This window comes from Grus americana, chromosome 4 (genome assembly GCF_028858705.1).
Source record: "Grus americana isolate bGruAme1 chromosome 4, bGruAme1.mat, whole genome shotgun sequence".
Classification (NCBI taxonomy): Eukaryota; Metazoa; Chordata; class Aves; order Gruiformes; family Gruidae; genus Grus; species Grus americana.
The window spans coordinates 47426459-47443034 of record NC_072855.1 but is presented as its reverse complement, the minus strand read 5'-3'; the positions used below and the strand labels follow the sequence as shown (position 1 = coordinate 47443034).

The window sequence follows — 16576 nt, the reverse complement described above, 5'->3', positions numbered from 1 at the left end:
TTTTATTATATATTGGTTTTAATTAAATTACTTTTGTTCCTGAATTCTTTATATTAATTAGGCATGGACTTAATGTATTTTACAATATTTTTGTACTAAATTATAGTTTTAAAATCACTGATATTTCTATAAAATGTAGTAATAAGGAAGTGGAACTTGTCACTTTGAGTAGCATATAGATCTCTACATAAACAACTGATAACATGATTTATGAAGAAATTAATTATTGTACTTTAAGGGCAGCATACTTAGAAAATATTTGTGATACCACTTATGAAAGTTTGCTTATAGAATATATGGTTGCTGGTTAAAGTTCAAGGTTACCACAGCTACAGAACAATGTTTTGAAAGCAAATATATAGATGGTAGTAGTTGGATGTAGGATTGAAACCTTATGCTAAACAAAGTCACAGTAAATAGGCATGTGTAGTTGTCTTTCTGTGCTTTAGTAGCTTCTGTATACATATAAAAACTTCGAATTATCTGAATTGAAATATTTGCAATGTTATGTTGAAGCTATTGCAGATATGCATGAGGAAAATAAAGCTGCAGCAAATGGATGTGGCAAAATCCGAAGTGGCACTCAGAATGAGGCTGCTTTATTGGCCCTGATGGAGAAGACTGGATACAGCATGGTTCAAGAAAACGGGCAAAGAAAATTTGGTGGTCCTCCGCCAGGTAAGCATTTCTTTTGAGATTACGAAGTTGCAGTTTATTTTCTGTAAGGAGAGCTATACTGAATCAGACTGAAAAATAGCCCCATGTCCTGTATCTTGACAGTGACTAGTAATAGATGCTTAGGGAAAGAGTGTAAGAGACACAATATGTACAGGGTCCTGATTTGCTTTACAGTTCCCAGCAGTTTAAGATTTCTTGTAACAGGTTATGTTGAACATCTGCTTTTGGCAGATTTAAGAAGTCACAGCTTTAAAAGCAGCCTGAAGTTGACAGGTAGCAAAGCAAATGTGGAGTTGAAAATACCGAACGTGTTCCATATGACGGAGAACATGCCTGAAAATGTTCAGTGACACAGAAGAGACAAACCAGTTGATGATAGCAGGCATAACCGACTTGATTTCTTGTCGTACCACTTGCATTGGCCAAAGTATTTTAATTTTTTTTTTTTACAAACCTCCATTCTCTGAGATAGCATCAGTGAAGGTGATCTAACTCATTTTGGTTTAGTCAGAGTTGACCAAGCTGTTCTCCATATCTAACATACACCACCACCCCGCCCCCCTTTATACTGACAAGAAGAATTGATAAATGCTGAACTTCTGGAGCTTTTATCATTCATCGGATGTGTTTTTAACAGTGAAGTACAACAGTTGTAGTTTATTATTCATGTGTTATTGTTCTTTCACTTAATACACTGGAAAACAGAAATTCTTGAGTATGTATCCATGTGTAAACAAAAAATAATAGTTGATACAAGTTCTAGAGAATAACAGAGATTGTATTGATGCTATAAAAGCTACAATAATCCTCTTGGTTAGTTTATGGTGATTTAAGATTTATTGTCACGGTGCAAGTGGGAGACTTACACACTTGACCTGGAAAGTTATTGCTGCAGTGAAAACAAACTTTGTCACTAAAATGTTTTTCCATATGTCCAATTATATTTCCACTAAAGTCAGTGACAAAAAAGAATTGAGTCCTGCAGTATATGGAACATGTACATTGCAGTTTGGAAACAGTGGTTGTTGGATTTAGTAAACACTTTTCAGGATCTTACTGCATTGTAAGACTTAACCTTTTCTTGTGTATTAAATGCTATTTCAGAAACATGTCTGATACTGTGATAAAGTAACTTAGCAATAATAAATCTCTTGCAGTAGCCCAATCCCCTGCTAAATACTTTTGCTGAAACTGCCGCTGCAGATCTAGTTTATAGAGAATGAGTAACATTCACAGGTAGTGCAAGGAAAAGCCTTTGTTCAGCACTTGAAATTTGCTTTCAAAAATAAATTTAAATGACTTAGTTTTAAGTACAACCACTAAAGGTTGTTTTTGTTTGAAGATGTTGCAAGATCATTCAGCTTTAATGCATGCTTATACAAATGCTGGAAACTAGTGGGTCTATCTCATGCTGCAAAGGCTGAAAGTTTGTGAAATAAATGAGTAAAACCCAAATGATTGAATTTGTTACTGTTTTGAGTGAAGACACTTGAACAGAGGAGGAGGGATAGTTCAGTAGATACATATATTTTTTTTTCCTAATTATCTGTTTTGTCATTATTCTCCTATTCATGAGCTAAAACTTATGTTGAGTGTGTTAAGAAAATAAGTGGTTTTAGTTTGAACTTCTGTGTATCTTACATGTTTACTTTATGCCTAGTTATTATTGTGTTGAGTCTGATGACTTTGGCTAAGACACATTTTCAGAAAAGTATATGGGTTTGATTTTTTAGAACTCTAAAAGGTGGGATTATCTACTCCTACACTTAGCTTTTTAAAATGATTAGCATCTTTCCTGCTGAATTAGGGCTTTATTTCTAGTCTGAAATATTTTTTTTTGAATTTTCATGATGAAAAACCTAGTACCTGTAATTCTCTGTAATAACTTTGTGTCAGTTACCTTTATCTTAACATTTCTTGTTATTCTGATGAAATTAATCAAATGCTTTAAATCTTTATGAAACATTTCTTCTACTTTGAATAATTTTTCCACTGTTGTTGTTGACATCAGCAATGTACAAGAATTTTGCCATTAGTCCTGGCTGTATCACATGGAGTACAGTAATTCTTTTTTTTGAGTCAGATTATGCATTTACACAAGCAGAAAGAAGGAAGACTCTTTGTGCTATTTTTACAGTTCATTCTCACTTGTGGCCTGTGATCCCATATCTTTGTAAGTGATGCTCGTAAGCATGAACTGTATTGCTTACTGCTATAGGTAGTTTAAGATACAGCTGCGTGAAATTTTTTTCTCTTTGGAAGTTTTTGCTGTCTAAAATTACATACATACTTTTACTAGCCTATATAAAATAAGCAGATGGAGCCATGTGAAGTTATTTTGAAAATGGCACTGAAAAAAGAATTGCAGGGCATCACTGACTACTTTCTGAGGGCTGAGCCTGTTCTTAAATTATATAATACATTTTTTACATTATAATTATGATTTTTAATTAGAACACCAGGCAGTATTAAGTGTATTTGTGTGGCAGAGTTACTTTTATTGATGAAATTTGTTAATATTTTCTGAAACTAGATGTGTTTAACAAGGTGTATCTTCCATAAATCTGTTCATTGACATTAATTATACACCTCTCCTTTAAATCTTCATGTATTTTCATACTTGCTTAGGCTGGAAATTATGATAAGTTACTGTGAATGGTTTTCTAGATCAGATGAGACTTGAATGTTTGAGCTGGCTTGTAAGAAGTTACGAGTACTGTTTGTAAATTAAGAGTTTCACTGTGAATTTTGCTTGTTTAAGCTGTAGTTTCTGTAAGCTTGCATTGTTGCCAAAGGAGATAGTTTCACTGTCAGTTGTGTTTTCCTGTTACCACCTTGCTTATCTGACTGGTAGGTATCCAGAGCAAGAAGCTGATCTGGCTCAAAATTACCCTAAAAAATGATATTTTTTCTTTCCACTTCAGTTGGCAGCAGTGTTCAGTTTATGCGACTTATGGAAAATGCATCTGTAGAGTGTAAAAGAAAATAAAAAAGGTTAAGAAAGTGAATTTTCCTTGCTTTGTTTGGGTCTTCTGCTTAGATTGCTGCAGGCATAATGATGTCATTAGGTATGTAAGTCACTAGAATTACATAGAAGAAAATTTGAGATGTCATGGATCTCACAGTGAGAGGATTATAACTGTAATGTTGTTTGAAGTTTGATTACTTGAACTGCTGCAAAAAAAGGAATTCTATAATCTGTTGTCCAGTGATGAATCAAGTACCCAGTCACGGAAACCCTGGTCAGTTGGTAACTACTTAAGGAATGGTGCTTTTGATGAACTGTTTCCATGTTTGCTCTGTTAAATACATGTTGCTTATTGGCAAATGTGGCACAGACCAGGTTTTCTTTAAGTCAGGAGTCATAACTTACTCCCAGTTGACAGTAATGTGCTATAATGCTAAGTTAGTATGCAGCTTTAAAAGTAGAAGGTGGGCTCTGAATGGTAGATGGCTTTTACTTACTGAGAATCACTGTTTAATCAGTTATCCTGCTGAGGATGACGGTAGAAGTTTGTCTAGTTAATAAATAAACATTGTTGCTTAATTTCATGACTTCCCTATGATCAAGCATAGCCTCTTCCCTTTTTTCCTGATTAAGGTGTGCAGTTTGTGTTTGGAGCTCCTAAATGGTGTACTGTTTATGCATTTTTTTTATGTTGGCAACTGACTGGCACGATGTGAGGGATGGCAGTACTAGCTTGCAAACTGTGTTACTTGCCATGTCCTGTCAGATCTCAGTTGAAGTGGTCGTAAGTGTTTATAAAGCTGAATAATATAAAAATGTTGAATGTTGTGTGGAACAGAACCATAGTTTTTCCTAGATAAGCTGTGGCAGTGTGGCTCCAAATGCATGTGAATTCTGATGCCTTGGTAGCTTCCCTGTGTATCATGTAGTTCTTAGTGTACAGCTTATAGATGAAAATTTATTCTGTGAGAAGGCTGAAATTTCCCAATTCTGTCAAAAATTTTTTTCATGAGTAAATTACGTGCTCTTTGATGATACTTACATGAAGGAAAAAGTTTTAAGTTAATTACAAAATTACCTAAATATAATTTATTCTGAATGTCAAGCCAAAGTGAAATATTTAATTATCTTTTTTAACTTGTCAACAGTAATTTTTTTCACCTTGCCTCCTTATGCTTTGTCATTTCATATTAGTACTTACTTACCAAATTCTGTGTTGTCTTTTTCTTTTCTACCAGCTTTATACTCCTTGCCTTCTCTTCTGTGGAGAACCTTTCTTGTCAAAGCTTTAGGAAAAGCTGTTAGTGATGATGTAACTGTCTGCCTTTGAAACTTCTTCCTGATTTGTCTAATTTGTTTAAAAAAAACCCCAAACCCAAGATTTTTTTAATGCATATTTTGGGAAAATGGATTGCCATATTTGCAGACCGTAACTCCATATTTTTAAATGCATGTATGCATTTTTACATTATCTGTTGAGCATATCTTTCAGTGTATATGGCAGAGATATAAAAGAGTATATGAGTGGCTTAAGGACAGAAGCATGAATCTTCTTGTAACTTTCAGATGTGAACTAGGGACTTCTGTGGATTTTTTTTATTTCTTTTTTTCTACCGTCCAGCTCCAGTTGTGAAAACTGTGGTCTGTTCTTAGAGGAAAAGTGTTCAGTCTTTTTGACTGTTGAAGAAAGGATGGCTCCATATCCTACCTTCCTTAGGGAGTCCTGTTTTAGTGGTTGAATGGAGAAGGTGGGAGCAAAATGTTTGAACCTTTTGAATGATGTCAAGGAAGGAAGAAAATACTGCACTAGGGACCATAACCAAAATTTCTTAAAATACGGGCAAGAAACGCAGAGAAACACATGCAACTTTAAAATGTTCTTTCTCAGTTACCACCTATCTCCTATCTCAGTTATATCAGTATTAATAACTGACATACAATTTTAAGGGGCAAAAAATGATTGAAATGTAGACTCTTATAGCAAACCTATCAGTGTTTTAAATAATACTAGGTTGAGTGGGTTGTCATACAGATTCCAGTGAATGAAACTGAAGATGGAATTAAATACAAATTGTGAGCTTATGGCATTTTTTTTATTTAAACATAACAAAAATAAGAATTAAATAGTGGACAAGAATATGCTAGTTTTAAATTGAGACTAAAATAACTAACTCCCACCTCCATATTATAAGGGGGGGTGTATGTCTGTCTGGCATTTGTACTAAGATTGTTGTTGGACAATTTATTTTAAGGTTGGGAAGGTCCTCCACCACCTCGTGGATGTGAAGTTTTTGTGGGTAAGATTCCTCGTGATATGTATGAAGATGAATTAGTTCCTGTTTTCGAGAAAGCTGGGAAGATCTACGAGTTCAGACTGATGATGGAGTTCAGTGGTGAGAATCGAGGCTATGCTTTTGTGATGTACACTACTAAAGAGGAAGCACAGCTAGCCATCAAGATTCTTAACAATTATGAAATTCGTCCAGGGAAACTTATTGGTGTCTGCGTAAGCTTGGACAACTGCAGACTATTTATTGGAGCAATTCCAAAAGAAAAGAAGAAAGAAGAAATACTGAATGAAATGAAGAAAGTTACAGAAGGAGTGGTGGATGTCATTGTTTATCCAAATGCCACTGACAAAACTAAAAATCGTGGCTTTGCTTTTGTAGAATATGAATCTCACAGAGCAGCTGCAATGGCTAGAAGGCGGCTAATCCCAGGTAAACCTATTTGTAATTTTTTGGGAGTTTTTAGGGGAGTATCTGTCTCCAATTTGCAGGCTGTGGGGCGCTGGATCATCCCTGATGTTTTTTTAAGGGAGGGTTGTTTTTTTTCTTTTTTGGTTCATGAATCAAGGCTGGGTTTGGAGGTTTCTTTCTTTTTTTGCGGTGGGTTTTTTTGGTTTTTTTTTATTTTAAAGAAGCTAAAATTTAAGCAGTTTGGAAAATGAAAGAGCAGATACCCGTTTTATAAATGCAAGTTACTGTAATCTACACCAAGATACGTATTTGCTTGGGCACACATATCCAGTTTATATTTGCATGCACTAATCCCTGCACATGAATTTTCTTAAAGCTGAACTTAAAAAATACAATCCTTGTAACGTGTCCCTTATTTTCTTTGGGTATCATGAGTGATGTTATTGATGTTTCATATTTTAAAAATGTTTGAAATTAGGTCTTTAATCTTTTACTAGAAAATAATTTTAAGAGTTTAACAAGTAGAAGACTACTTTTTCTTTGCACCTTATTTTATAATTGTTGTGGGAGGGAGAGTAGAAGGGATTAAATCTACTGAAAGAAGAGGGAATAGGTAAAGGTACAGTTAAAAAGGGAAGTTCTGGAAGAGAAAGGAAAAGAAATTAAATAGGGATGAAATTAAACAATATCGTTGGAGAAGCAAAGTCATTAAAACAGATAATACAGCATTGGCCTTGCTGAAATGAATGACAAAACTCCCTGTATTTATTAAGGCTAAGATTTAGGCAAGTCTTGCATTAATCACTGACAGAGTATTAAGGAGGACTGTTACCTAAGACTTACATAAGCCTTGCAAAGTAGTGGGACAAGTATAGCTAGATCACTGAATGTAAAATAAACTAGTTGTGGATACTCAGTATGTTGGCTTGAAATGACTAACGAGGTGGGGGTTTTTGGCTTATTTTTTGTTTGTTTGGTTTGGTTTTTTTAGTTTATGGTTTTGGTGTCTGCTGCAACATAAAGTAAGGCTTGTGCTAGTGCATATACATTTAGATTATTTTTTCCAAGTGTTGGCCTTACTTTTTAAGGTAGTAATATTATTGAAGATGCTGTGTTTGCTAACTAGTAAGATAATACGTTGCTTCTGGTTGCTTTATATATGCATGTACGTGCATGTCACACAATCACAAAGTCTTTGACAGCTTATGGGGCTTAATGAACCCAAAGGGTACACATAGAACATTTTGAATTTTTGCAGTCTTATTTTCTTTAATAATTTCAAGTAGTAATATTTTACATATTTTGCTTAAGTAGATGCAGGCAACAAAAAACACTATGTCATGTGGCCATGCATCATGTTTGCTTTTTCTAGAGGTAGTTGATAAGAATGATTTTGTTTTCCTTTGAATATTTCTTACTGATGTAATGCTGCTTTGCTGTAGGAACATTCCAGCTCTGGGGTCACACTATTCAAGTAGACTGGGCAGACCCAGAGAAAGAAGTTGATGAAGAAACAATGCAGAGAGTCAAAGTATTATACGTAAGAAATTTAATGATATCTACTACAGAGGACACAATTAAAGCTGAATTCAGCAAGTTCAAACCAGGAGTAGTTGAACGTGTAAAGAAGCTGAGAGACTATGCTTTTGTTCATTTTTTCCACCGAGAAGATGCAGTTGCTGCTATGTCTGTAATGAATGGAAAGTGCATTGATGGAGCTTGTATTGAGGTAACACTGGCAAAGCCAGTTAACAAAGAAAGTACTTGGAAACAACATTTTAATGGTCACATAAGTCCTGGTTCTGAAAATCTCTTGGGGTTTCCTAACAAAGAAGATGGTCATCAAAAATCTTTAGGGAAACCAGCAACTCTTTCAGTTCGTCTTAATGGTCAGCACAGTCCAGGCCCTCCTGAAGTTGAAAGATGTACATACCCGTTTTTTCCAGGAATAAAGCTTACTCCAATTAGCATGTATTCTTTAAAATCCAGTCACTTCAGTTCTGCAGCAATGCATCTGGATTATTTTTGCAATAAAAATAACTGGGCACCACCAGAATACTACTTGTATTCAACCACAGGTCAGGATGGGAAAATACTCTTGGTGTACAAGGTGCTTATTCCTAGTATTTCAGATGGTTCCCAGAGTTATTTCATGCCAGACAAACTCTGTACAACAGTAGAAAGTGCAAAGGAATTGGCAGCACAGTTCACACTTCTACATCTAGGTAAGCATAAATGCTTTCAATTAGTTCTTAAGAACTGAAGCTAGCAAAGTGACTGTAAAATTGATCTTTATGTCTATATCTCGGCCTGTGTGTATGTCTTTTTATATAAAGATAGAATACGAAATATTCAGAATATAACAATACAGAAAAATTATTTCTTGTTTCAGCTGAGTCTGGACCATCAGGTGAGAGCGCTAAAGAAACAGTTGTGTCAACATCTATTCAGTGCAATGCTAGGGTAATCTTTGCTTACATTTATCTACCATAATGATTTATAAGGAAGAACTAGATGACATGTTAAGTGACTTTAGTTATAAGGCCATCTGTGCGAGGACAGTGATGGTGCTGAAAATGTATTTGAAAAGACTGTGTTCTTGATTTATTATAAATGGGGAAAGCAGAAGTAGTAGATCCATATTCAGATGAATAAATAGTTTTGGGAAGCTTTTTTGATTCTTCTTTATAAACATTCTTAAGGCTATAGCAGAGTATAATTATGTGGCTGTATGTGTATTATCTTTGGGTAAAGAGTGCTGTCATTTAGTGGTTTTTTTTTTTTTTTAACCGGAAAATGGGAAAAAATAGGGATACAGTTATTATTAATTACTTTATAAGTCTAGCATCTTCATTTATATATATTCCATTTCTTAAAATTAGAATACAGCTACTAGAAAAGGGAAGTTTTTATATTATAAAAAGCTATGGTAAAATCTGTTCTTTTCATAACTAAGACAACAGATCACTGCAGTTCTGACAGTGTTATCCCTGTTGCTCTGTAAAGTGAAATACATAAATAATACAAAATGTAACACTTTGGTCATCTAGTTCCTGCCCAGCGTTTTTCAGACCATTCACCAAGCGCATTCAGAACACAGAACTGATTTCTAGTACCAGGTTCATTAGTAATTGCAGTCATCATCTGATCGAACTTCATCCTCAAAGAAATCAGAATTTTGGCTCTTTGGTACTCAGATTTGAAGGCTGTTACAGAGCTATACCATAATGGTTTGAAAACTACTCATACTTCCAGGCAAAGCTTTGTATAATTTATTCCACTTGTTCTTTTGAACAGTTTATCTTCTGCTTAGTTATTGCTTTTTCTCTTTTTGGCCTTTACATCCTGGTATATTTGAAGATAAGACTGATCTTTATAGTTTTGCAAGTATTATGAACCATCATGTAATTTTTCTGATCTGCTGAGTAATATTCTTGTGTATTTGTTGCATGGTTTCTTTCAACATGACTAGATCTGTAGATGCTGTATCTTGAAATGAGTTCTTGCTAGTCTTTTGTAGAACAACAGAAATATTTGTCTGTCATTATTAAATTGTTTCTAATGAATCCTAGAGCCAGAGGTTTGGATTTTCTTTTCTTTTTTCTCTTTCCGTGGAGAATTATGTTGGAGGTGATAGGCTTGTTCCGATAATACAAACTAGTTTGTTGTCTAATTGTGTGTAGAAAGTTGGGTTTTTTTCAGGTTGTGGGTTTTTTGTTGCCTTTTTTTAATTCAGAATTGCAGCAATGCCAGAGTTGTTTGGGAGGGAGTGTTTTGGCTTTTGGACTGGTGGTAGGCAAGTTCTTTCCAAGTTTCTTACAATATCTAGGAAGTTCAAACAGGTTGTACTTCAATTACTATTAATTCAGTTTATTAATAGACTGCTGTGTTTTTTCACATTCTAGTGTAGATTATCAGCCTTCTTAAGCCGTGGACTTCCAGGTTTGAAATGAGTGGCATTGTCTGTGGATAGTGCCTACTGTGTGTGGGCCAGGCAGTGTCTGAGGCATCAGACTTGATGATCCTGTATAGTGCAGCTCTGGATAGAAGCACAATGAGATTGTACAATACAGTAAATAATCCTTTTCTGATTAGCTGTGCATGCGTGCAGGACCCAGGACTGCATCCACAAGATTTAAAGCTTGATTTTGCTTTAGGAATGGAAGGAGGAGAAACGAGACTAGATAAAGAAGTGTTTATTAAAATGCTTTTACTTAATAGTTTTGGGCCAGTGAAACTGAATTTTCAGGGAAATGGAAGCAGGAGTAACTGAAAGGCTAAGTGGACTCCTCTGTTAGTGATTACTGCTTCTGTTCCTGAGAAATGCTTTAAAAAAGACTTTTCTGTTCCCCTTTATTGCCCTGGTTTTTGTGGGTTTTTTTGGTGTTATTTTTTTCTTCTTTTTTTTCTCACCTGTTCTAGTTTTGGTGGATTAGAAAAGCTACTGCTGATAGCAAACTATTAAAATAGCGTTGCCATCCTTCTCTTCCTAATAACTGCTACTTAGCACTTGTTCTGGAAGTCTCTTGATACTTAGGCCGTGGTGAGATTTTTCTTATGGATGCAGTTTGTAGCAGACTTATTTCAGGCTTGACTGTGATGCCTTTTTTTGCAATGCATGACTGAAACGTAAACAAACTTTTTCTTCTGGCTTAGAATCTTGCTTCTCCTTGGTTTTGTTTTTGCGTGCTCAGAAGGCCTTAGAGAAAGGAGAATTTCCAAAAAGCAAAGCCTTATACATTGTCCCCACTTTAGCAGTGATATGTTTGGTTTGCATTAGTAGGTTATCTCTCGAAGGTGATACTTTCAGATGGTCAAAGTGATCAGAAATGTTTATTTTTAATAATAAAACAGTTAAGTATCTGTGCCTGGTTTTGTACACACTGTGGGGGGCATATTACTAGTTGAGTGTTTGTTTCCATCTTCTTCTAACTATGAAAATTAGGGCCATAACTTTATAACCTGTGCAATTCTGAACACAAAAGATAAAAAGAATGCTAAGCTTGAAATAGTGGTGTGAGCCTCTCCTTTAAAGAAGAATGAAGACAGCTTCAGGTTCTGTTCTTGACCATGCATACGTACCCATTTTATGGCTTACACATAGCTTTATCTAAAGGTAGTATTTTATCGTCTATATTGCTCCAGGAAAGAATCACCAGAACAATTAAAAAAAGTTGGACTAAGAATGATTATTCACAGCAGTGGTCAAAACCAGAATGCAAACAAGTTTAAAAAGAAAAATGAAGAAAGAATGTGTTGAGATTTTTTTATCTCTGCAATTATAGTTACAAGTGCTATTGGGAAAACATTTTAAGCTGAATTTAAATTAACAGCATTTTAAAGCTTTTTAGCACTACAGTGTGCCAAATGATCACAATTAGTGTGAATTCTTACTTAGCAGAATTCCCAGATCCTAGGCTTGTTTTTTAAAGGCTGCCCACCTAATGGCCTAGTGCTGGTAATGCTGTGTTGTTATCTTTGAACTATAAAGGTGCTCTGTGCATTCTTGTTTCTGAGGATTTGGCCCCTCACAGAGCATGCAGACCCCTATTTCAAAGCAAACATAATGGCTGACTTTGGAAAGATACACCTCTTTCATGTTGATAAAGACCCTCTTTTTGATGTTAGTATTGTTGCGATACTGAAACATAGCCCTAAGGAGTCTAGAAATAGAATTGAATAATGCTGCATGGATGCATGTCTTGTGGGTGGTTTTTTGGTTGTTTTGGTTTTTTTGTTTTTGTTGTGGTTTTTTTTTAATAAGTAGCAGTGATTTTGAGAAAAGTCTGAATGTATTTCTTTGTGGAAGCAACTTACTATAAGCATGAGGGTACAGAGATGAGAACACTGGGAATAATTCCTTCTGGTAAGTAACTTCTCTTACAGGAACTTAGGTTTTTTCCCACTTCAGTTTTGTTGATGTGTGCAGTTTTTTGGGGTTTGTTTTTTTTTTTCTTTTTAAAACATATAAGCAGACTAAGGTAAGAGAATGAGAAGGGGCTTCTTTGATAGAATTTTAGAATTGGACTGTTATGATTAATAATCTCAAAGCACTCTGCTGACTTTTTTTTGGTGATACGTATTTCTGTATTCACTTTCACATAACAGAATACTTGGTTGTTACTGTTGTGTACAATAGTCCTGAACAGACAGCAGTACAACGATTAACCACTTGGTGTCACCTGAATGTTTTGAAAACAATGCTTGGATAAAATACAGAAAGCTGTGATTTCACTGAAAGATGAATAAGCTATATTTTAATATTACTAGATAAATCGTGAACAGATCAAGGAAGTGAAAAAACTCAGGCTTGTTTAAATATATGGAAATTACATGTCTGGATATCCATTTGTGAGAAAGGGAGCAGAACTATATGTTGAAGTTCCAGAAGGCGGATGTTTGGGGTGGGGACGGGGGACAGAATAGGAAGAAACATGAATGCTGCATAGGAGAAATCAATACTTTTTCCATTAATTTGAATCTAATTTCAATACAAATAAGTCTGTGTCTTAGAAGTTACACAACACCTTAGTGTTGTTTGCAAAATGGTGCTTGGCTGTTAAATGTGGTATCCAGTTAGAAAAACATGTAAGACTTGCTGTTCTCGCCTGTCCTGGAGGCTGATTGGATGTGGGGCAGCTCCAATTTGGAGACTGTATAGTTGTGCTAATTAACACAGACTCTATATTCCACCTCTGGTCCAGAAGCAGTGTTGGTGCTGAGTCAATCGCAAAATAAGAGGCATTACTTATCATTCAGGTCCTCTGCATCAGTAACGTAGCTTTGTAGCTTATGGAATCAAGCTGGTTCATCCAGATGACTTCGAAGTATAGGCAGAAAAGAACTTGAATAGATGTGCTCTGAATTGTAGGAGAACTTCCACGTCCCTTTCTTTAGTAAGAGTAAACATCTGAACCCTGGAAAAGAACATTCTTTTGGGAATGATTGGGGTGGGGTTTTTTATTTTCTATTGTTATCACTTAATGCTAGTGGAATTCCACTGGTTTAAGGAAATACCAGAAGATGTGAGGACCTCTTTCTAGTCCTTAAGGTAACACCCTTTGCAGCAAAGACTGAGTCCTGGGGAGTGCTCTCACTTCTGACTCTGACTTAAAGGTGATGGGGAAGAAGGGAAGAAGTTTTGGTAAAGTTTTCTGAGTTCTGGGGATCTGCCAGGTTTTAGACATGCATTCCACAAGAGAGTATTCTTTGTTTACTCACGTATACTATTCCATGTGACATTTTGCTGAGACACAATTTAATAAATTATTTTTTAGGTAGAAGAGAGTAGTTAAAAGTATTTAACAGAAAGTATTTAAAAGAAAATATACTGATAAATCTCTGAATGAAGGAAAAGCATTTTAATAACTAACTATAGCATGTAAATAACAGTTTAATTCCAGTTCACCACATAGAATGTATATAGTAAACTCTACTGAAACAGGTGGAGCAAGCATTATATCTTAATACTATGAATTCACTTATTTAAGCTTCTTAAAATACTGCGTGCAGTAGCAATTTACAAGTTAAGGATAAAACTTGTATAAAGTAGTTCAAGAGTCTGTACTCAGCATCTGGGTCTCAGAACAAATGTATCGGTACACTGCTGATCAAGATCTTGGACATTAAACTTAAAGGTCTCACAGTTCAAGTGAAATATTTTTATTTTACTGTTTCATTGTAGAGATTTTCTTTGCTTAAGCACTGCCTTGGTTTGCTTTATCAAAATTAACTATATTGTTGTTGAAATAAGCAACAGCCTGGTACAAAATGTAAGATGTTTAAAAAAAAATACAGAAATTGCTGGTTTTGTTTAGCCAATACAGATGATAAGTGGTGATTGGTGGGGTTTTTTTCAGTGATTTTTTTTTTTTTTTAAGAAAGGCACAGAATAAAGTATAAGATGTTCTTTAACAGTATGAATTTAGAAGTCTTAAATATTTATCAGATGACTTACACATAATGGTTTTTATCACAGCCCCTGAGCAAGCCTATATAACTTTGCTGTCCCTGAATGCAGCATAGTGGGATAGTAGAGGTGAGTGAACCTCCCAGGATTGTGTTTGGTGCAGGTTTTTGCCCCCTCAAAGACATTGTCTTAGCTGCACTGTTTGGGCTGTTTGTTAGAGAAGTTGGTCTTAAGGTTATTTCCCCACATATTCGCCTCCGAGAATGCTTGTAGAAATGCTCTGTCCCGTTTTTTTTTTTTTTTTTTCCAAATGAGACCATAGCTCTACTGCTGTAGACCTGCTGATGGATCACCCCATCTGATGTTCATGAGGATTGTGCAGCACAAAGGAAGGTTATGGTTTTTTACACCTGAAATGACTGTGAGTCATTTTTCAGTCATTTCTGAATTATTTGCATTTCTAGCTTGGGTTTAAATTTATGTTCAGAAGTGGAGTTGTTACTGCACTGATGACTTGGACTGTTTCTTTGGGTAGTCAGTTTCTTGTAAAAGAAAGAGACTGTCTCCTCTGATTTACAAAAAGTGTTATTTTTAACTTTCTGCATTTTATGCTACAAGGGTAAATGTTATCTTTTTTTGAATATGCTATTGTGGATGAATTTAACTGTAGATGTCTGTCACTTCTGAGGCCTCTTTCATTTTTTGAAATAGGGATTACCATCCTCTCTGAGTGTCATGAGACTGGTTTTTAAAAGCTTATAAGGCAGTTTGAAAATAGCATTAATTCCATGCTCAGTGTTAACTTTACTGCGGGAAGCTTCTAATCTGAGTCACCTAGGATTTGTCCTGAAGATTCAGTTATTTTTCTGTTGCTGCTGCTTACAGACAGGGAACATAAATTTGTAAGTGTGGGGCCAGTGTAGGAGAACTTGGAGAAAAAGGAGTAAGAAAGATAGGAGTCGTGGCAGTCCAGTGAAGTTCCCACTGACTGGAAAAGGGGAAATATAATCCCTGTTTTTAAAAAGGGGGGGAAGAAAGAAAGACCCAGGGAACTACAGGCTGGTCAGTCTTACCTCTGTGCTCAACAGTATCACGGAGCAGATCCTCCTGGAAACTATGCTAAGGCACACGGAAAATAAGGAGGTGATTGGTGACAGCCAAAATGGCTTCACTAAGGGCAAATCGTGCCTGAGAAATTTGGTGACCTACAACAGGGTTACAGTGTTGGTGGATAAGGGAAGAGCAACTGATGTCATCTGCCTGGACTTGTGCAAAGCATTTTACACTGTCCCACATGACATCCTTGTCTCTAAATGGGAGAGACATGGATTTGACAACTGGACCACTTGGTGGATAAGGAATTGGCTGGATGGTCGCACTCAGAGTTGCAGTCAATGGCTTAATGTCCAGCTGGAGACCAGTGACGAGTGGTGTTCCTCAGGGGTTGGTATTGGGACTGGTGCTGTTTAACATCTTTGTAGGCAACATGGACAGTGGGATTGAGTGCACCCTCAGCAGGTTTGCTGGTCAACACCAAAGTGTGCGGTGCAGTCAATGCACTGGAGGGAAGGGATGCCATCCAGAGGGACCTTGACAGGCTTGAGAGGCGAGCCTGTGTGAACCATGTGAAATTCAGCAAGGCCAAGTGCAAGGTCCTGCACGTGGGTCTGGGTAATCCCAAGCACAACTACAGGCTGGGCAGAGAATGGACTGAGAGCAGCCCTCAGGAGGAGGACTTGGGAGTGTCCGTGGACGAGAAGCTCAACATGACCCAACAATGTGCGCTTGCAGCCCAGAAAGCCTACTGTATCCTAGGCCACATCAAAAGAAAAAGTTATCCAATACGCATGTTGAAGTTGTTTTAATATTTTGTGTTCAGTGGAGGTGAAACAAAGGGTCATTATTGTAAAGCTTGGTCAAAAATATATATATACACACACCTATGTTCAGTACTGAAGAATGGGGTTTTTTTAAACATATAAGGCTTTTAGGAAGAAAACCCCTAAGATTCAGTTCTAATTTTTAATGTTTGGGTTTTTTTTTATGACATCCTTTCTGATGTTGCTTGACCTCTTGACTAATTTCTTACTGATTTGGGTTAGTATTAGGGGTGCAGAGGAAAGGGAAGAATACAGCTTTGGCATAAGACTGTGAATGCTTTCTTTACACCATTATCTTAAGTTTCTTAATAGTCAAGTCCATCTTGGAATAGGTGATGCAGTAATCAAAAGTCTCTTTCTTACCCTCTTCCCCCTCTTTTTCTGCAGCCAACTGTACACCCTATTTGGTTTGAATGGGCCTGAAGAAGAAAAGTTCAGAATT

General features: G+C 36.1%; 1 protein-coding gene across 1 annotated transcript; it reads left to right on the top strand.

The window, feature by feature from the left end:
- Positions 1–527: 527 nt before the first annotated feature.
- Positions 528–14370, top strand: RBM46 (RNA binding motif protein 46). The gene is made up of 4 exons (XM_054824638.1): positions 528–678; positions 5899–6366; positions 7788–8570; positions 14324–14370. The coding sequence occupies exons 1-4, from the start codon at positions 528–530 to the stop codon at positions 14368–14370; spliced, it is 1449 nt and encodes a 482-aa protein (XP_054680613.1).
- Positions 14371–16576: the final 2206 nt, after the last annotated feature.